At 46.0% G+C, this 4,751-nt stretch overlaps 1 protein-coding gene across 1 annotated transcript; it reads right to left on the bottom strand.

Annotated features, from left to right (window-relative positions):
• Positions 1-982: 982 nt before the first annotated feature.
• On the bottom strand, positions 983-4,378 carry LOC140632945 (uncharacterized). Its single transcript, XM_072825094.1, has 4 exons — positions 4,135-4,378; positions 2,888-2,993; positions 2,225-2,338; positions 983-1,484 (listed from the first exon to the last, which is right to left on the bottom strand). Exons 1-4 carry the CDS (start codon positions 4,327-4,329, stop codon positions 1,201-1,203), a joined length of 699 nt encoding a protein of 232 aa, XP_072681195.1. The 5' UTR covers positions 4,330-4,378; the 3' UTR covers positions 983-1,200.
• Between the last annotated feature and the right edge of the window lie 373 nt (positions 4,379-4,751).

Raw genomic sequence — 4,751 nt, forward strand, 5'->3', positions numbered from 1 at the left:
TTAGGCAGATGGACCATGTGCCTATATATCAAAAGTTGTGTTAGACATTAGGGTGCATAAATTGATAAGGAATGTTATTATCACTAAGGGTTCATACCTTTTTGATGTGCTTGCAGAGATAAATGGAGCCCCAGAGCTGGCATGGGAATAGTATAAAACTCATTGCCAATAAGGTGGATATTTTCTGCTTATGTCTATAGCATCTATTCCACTACAGTCCCCTGATAGTCCTTTGGTCCAGTTATGTCTGCCCATGCTCAGATTTTGGTGGAATTGACTTCTAAGCCTAGCTCCAAGGGTATATACTGACTGGGCCAATCAATCAATGTATCTCATCCCATGACCATGGTCATTGTGTGGAGAAAGGCATGTGTTGCTGGCTTAAACCAAAAGCAGAGAAGTAATCTCAATTTATGCATAAGCCCCTAGGAAAACCCACTTCCTTCTCCTCAAATGAGAGGTATAAAGGCATATAATTTGAAACTGTGGTGGTCATTTGGCTACTGTGATAGGATAAAGATGACACTGTGAGAGGCAGAGCAGAGAGACAGAAAGAAATTAAGTTTTTCATGGTAGCCCTGGAAATGCTGGGTCAAACTTCACCTGAAGGCAAATTCTCTATGACTTTTTAGCTTCCTCAGCCCATAAATTGTCTTTATTGTTTCAGCTGGATTTTCCTAGCATTTGTAACAAATGTGTCCTAACTTATGGTGTAAAAAAAAAAAAAAAAATAGAGGAAAAAAAATAGAGGGATGCCTGGATGGCTCAATTGGTTAAGTATCAGACTCTTGGTTTTGGCTCAGGTCATGGTCTCAGGGTTGTGAGATCAAGCCCCACATGGAGCTCCATGCTCAGCGTGGAGTCTGCTTGAGATTTTTTTTTTTCCCTCTTCTCTCTCTGCTTGCATGCATGCATGTGTGCACACAGTCTCTCTCAAATAAATAAAATCTTAAAAAAGAAATAAATAGAGGGTACAGGATAAGAAAATTGGTAGGTGATATTCCATATGTCTCCAAGAAGCACAGAGAAGTCAACAATGTATAGGCAACCAAGGAGAGGGAAAACCAGTGTGTGAAAGTGATACAGCTCCCTGAGGATACCCAGCATCTGAACTGCTTCCCATGCTTGGGGATCTCCCACTATCAGAAGAATCCTGGTGGAAGGATATACCTCCCACTCTAGAAGCTTCCTCCATCCAGATTAGGGTGGGGCCGAGTGATTGATGCTCAGCAAATCATATGCTCCCAATGGGCTCAGGATGCAGGACAGGCAATGCAGACCAGTAGGAAAAGCTGCAGGAGCTAGTTGGTGCATTCCAAAAGTAGTAGAGCTGGTGCCATTGTTCAATGATGTAATGATAGCGTTGGTGTCCTCACCTGGTAGGTGCCTGGTGTTCCTTGATTCCAGCTTGTTTTCCAAGCTTGATTTTTTGCCTTTCTGGCAGTTTTCTGAGCTATGTAAGAACTGCAGAATAGATCTCTTTTCTGTCAGAACAATGTTTACAGGTGAGGAACCCCACTCTCCCAACTGAATAGCCAAAGTGAAGAGCAGTACTACTAGGAAAGAAGAACTTGTCAGGAGAGAAGGATATGAATGTCTCTTGGAAAGAAATAGCCTCCTTATCAAGTGCAAGGGATATGGGAACAGACATACCAGGATTGAATCCCAGCTCTGTCACTTACTGCATGAGTGGCTGTGGGCAAGTAGCCTAACCTCTCTGAGCTTCCATGTCTCATCTGTAAGAGGAATGTGGCAGTAGGACCGAATGTCCAGGACCTTTGGGCTGGCATTCTTAGTCCAGGTTCTGGCACAGACCTGGTCTCTAGGGAATAGTAACTATTGTAAATACTGTATTTTATGAGGTGACCTTGCTCACAAAGAGCCCCATCACACCTTTTGTAGTATACTTGTCCTCACCCTTTACTCTTCATTCACAGCAGAAAATACTTCTGTCGGGCTCCCTGCATGGCATGGAGGCTGCTTCTTTCTCTGCCCCACCCCCCACCCCACCGCGTGTGTGTGTGTGTGTGTGTGTGTGTGTGTGTGTGTGTCATGAATAAATAAAGTCTTCAAAAGAAAAAGAAAATACTCCTGATGTGCAGGAGGAGAAATTTAAGTTGGATCCAGGCAGATGTATGCTGGTAAATGTTTAACAACCAGCTCTCCAGGGAAATAAAAGCACTGATTTGTAGCATTTACTGATTTCCACGGTGTAAATACTCACCGTGACTGATTTCAAGCAGCCAACGTGATTTTGCTAAACAGGGAGGTAGGAAGAGATGTGCTCCATCAGCTCTCGTGAGCCAGCGCTGGTATGCCCGGACCCAGGGAAAGCTATCTGCAAATGTCGGGGAGTGGGGAAAAAGAGGTCCTTCCTGAGCCCTGGGCCAAACTGTCAAATAAAAGTCCTTAAAAACTGTCGACAGAATAGGGGTGGCCACACAACTTGAAAGTTCTGTTTAAATGATAACCTTTAACAACCCCATACTTCCAGCCAGTCAGCTTCCAGGGCCTGGCTATTCCCTTTTTAAAATGTCTCCTGCATTTATCCCTCCCTCCTTCCCTCCCTCCCTTCCTCCCTCCTCCCTTCCTCCTTTCCTCCCTCCCTCCTTTTGTCTTCATGTCCACCATGGCCTCACCACCCATGGGCTCAAGATGTCCACTCTGAAGCTCGATTCCCTTCATTCTGTACTATAGTGGTCCAGGTGTGCCCTCCCCACTCAAGGTTTACTGTCCTATGGCTTCAGGTTTGCTGTCCTGTGCACTGTAAAGGCTGCTGTCTGGCAGGCTCCACTCAGTTAGGAAGCAGTCTAAGTTTCATATTTACTTCCTAACTATAAGTTCTTGGGCAAATTACACAACATTTTCTGAACTTTAACTTCTTTACCTCTGAGATGAAGAACTTGCTCAGGGCTGTTTTGAAGATCAAACAATTCTGTAAAAGGCTTAGGATAGCCCACGGTCCATTGTAGAAGTTGAATTGGATGCTGGCTCTGTGGTGATGATGATAATGATAATGATGATGATAATGATGATTTCTGCTACTCCTGATGGTAAATGCTAGCTAGTGGAAGGATGATCTTTCCTCCACCTGGACCTCCACCCAATTCTCCTTTGCCATTCCTTCAGCTTTGTTTCTTTCTTTTATCGGACACACTTTTTCTCTGCACTTATTATTAGCTCCTTTTCCTCTGAGTTTCTGAGGCAATTACACCCCATCATGGAATATTTAACTCAGAAGTGTCCCTTACTGTTCTCTGTTGATGTGCAGCCTGTTTTCCTGGCTCTTCTCTAATGGGCTTGCTGGGAGTGGCCTGTCTCCTTCACTGTCTTCCCTGAAGGGTCTTGGATCAGCAACCACAGAGCAGCAGCCAAAGTGACGGATGCTGTTAACGACCTGGGACTGTGCCTGCTATTGTACCTGCATCATTCCATTTTAATCTTTCCACTCAGCCAGTATTGATTTGAGCTCCAGCTACATGGTAGGCCCTGGGGTTATATGGTGGATGAGACAAGAGCCTCTATCTTCCAAGAGCTTACCGTGTACTGAGGGGAGCTGCCCTCAAACATGTGATCACCCAAATGAAGTTACATGGTGGATGGTGACAAGTGCTAGGGAGGGAAAGAGGAGGCTATGAGAGAAGAATAAAACAGGAGCCTGATATGGATAGGCACAGAGGTCAAGGTGGGAGCAGCTAAGTTAAAACTGGAAGGAGTTATTCAAGAGAGTTTCTAGGAAGAGTTTCTAGGAAGCTGGCTCACTAGGTGATGAGTACAGTGGTTCAGAGTGCTGAGGACAATGGAACAGCTGGAGGTCCTATTAGGAGGGACAGAGCAGCCCTCACTGAGGGATGTGCAGGTAGCTCAGGGCCTCCTAGGCTTCCAAGGCGGTTTGGATATTTTGGTCTCTATCCTAAGGGTGGGAAGCCTTTCATCTTCTCAGAAATCTTGTGAGGTAGCTGCTATTATCAACCCTAGTTTACCACAGAGGAAACAGAGGCCCAGAGTGATTAAGTAACTTGCCCAGGGTCACACAGTTAGTTAGCAGCACAGCCAGAGTGCCAGCATTGCCCAACCTGGCCAGGATGCCTCTAGTGTTCAGCAGCCACCCACCAAGTAACTGCTAGTACCTACCGGTCCTATCCTTCTCGCATGCTCTTTGGAAAGGGTTCCGTTAGTGAGACTTTTCTCTGGGGATGGCCAGCCTGGGGCCTCCAGGAAAGTGAAAAACCAGTTTGATGGGAGTGAAGATGTCAGCAATTCTGATGTCATAGCTGGGTGTTTACACTGCGTTGTCTTCCAAACACTTGATCCCATGGTCACATCCATTCCCAGCCTCTGCAGAGCTCAAAACAAACTCTGTGTTTTGTTTGTCAGAAGTCTGAGGCTGTTGGACCAAGAAAAGGAGGCAAGAGTTTATGATGAGCAGTACAGTCTTGAGGGGTTTAGCTGGGATGGTGTTGGCCAAGAAGCCTAGGCACAAAGGAGCCTGAGGAAGTCTGATGGAGACAGGATGTGCTCAGGAATCTGAAAAGGCAGCATTTGTCTTCTCAACAACTCTGAGCCCCCTTCAGTCTAAGACCTCCTTCCTTTCTCAGTGACCCCTGGGGAGATTAGGTCTGGAGCCCCTTCCTTAGGCCCCCTCATGGTTCCCAGCCTGCCTCCAGTGCCCCTCCCAGAACATTAAAACTTACTTAAGATGCTAATAGGTGATAATGACACCTCCCAGGGCTTGGGACCCAGGTGGTAGT

The sequence above is a fragment of the Canis lupus genome, chromosome 5, assembly GCF_048164855.1.
Source record: "Canis lupus baileyi chromosome 5, mCanLup2.hap1, whole genome shotgun sequence".
Lineage (NCBI taxonomy): Eukaryota > Metazoa > Chordata > Mammalia > Carnivora > Canidae > Canis > Canis lupus.

Excerpts from the sequence above, each read along its gene's own strand:
- LOC140632945 (XM_072825094.1), bottom strand. The coding sequence starts at position 4,329 with ATGGATGTGACCATGGGATCAAGTGTTTGGAAGACAACGCAGTGTAAA. Across the intron at positions 2,339-2,887 it reads GCAAGTTCTTCATCTCAGAG|ATAGCTTTCCCTGGGTCCGG; the intron begins GTAAAGAAGTTA and ends CGACATTTGCAG. Across the intron at positions 1,485-2,224 it reads GCTGCTTGAAATCAGTCACG|AAAAGAGATCTATTCTGCAG; the intron begins GTGAGTATTTAC and ends TTGTTCTGACAG.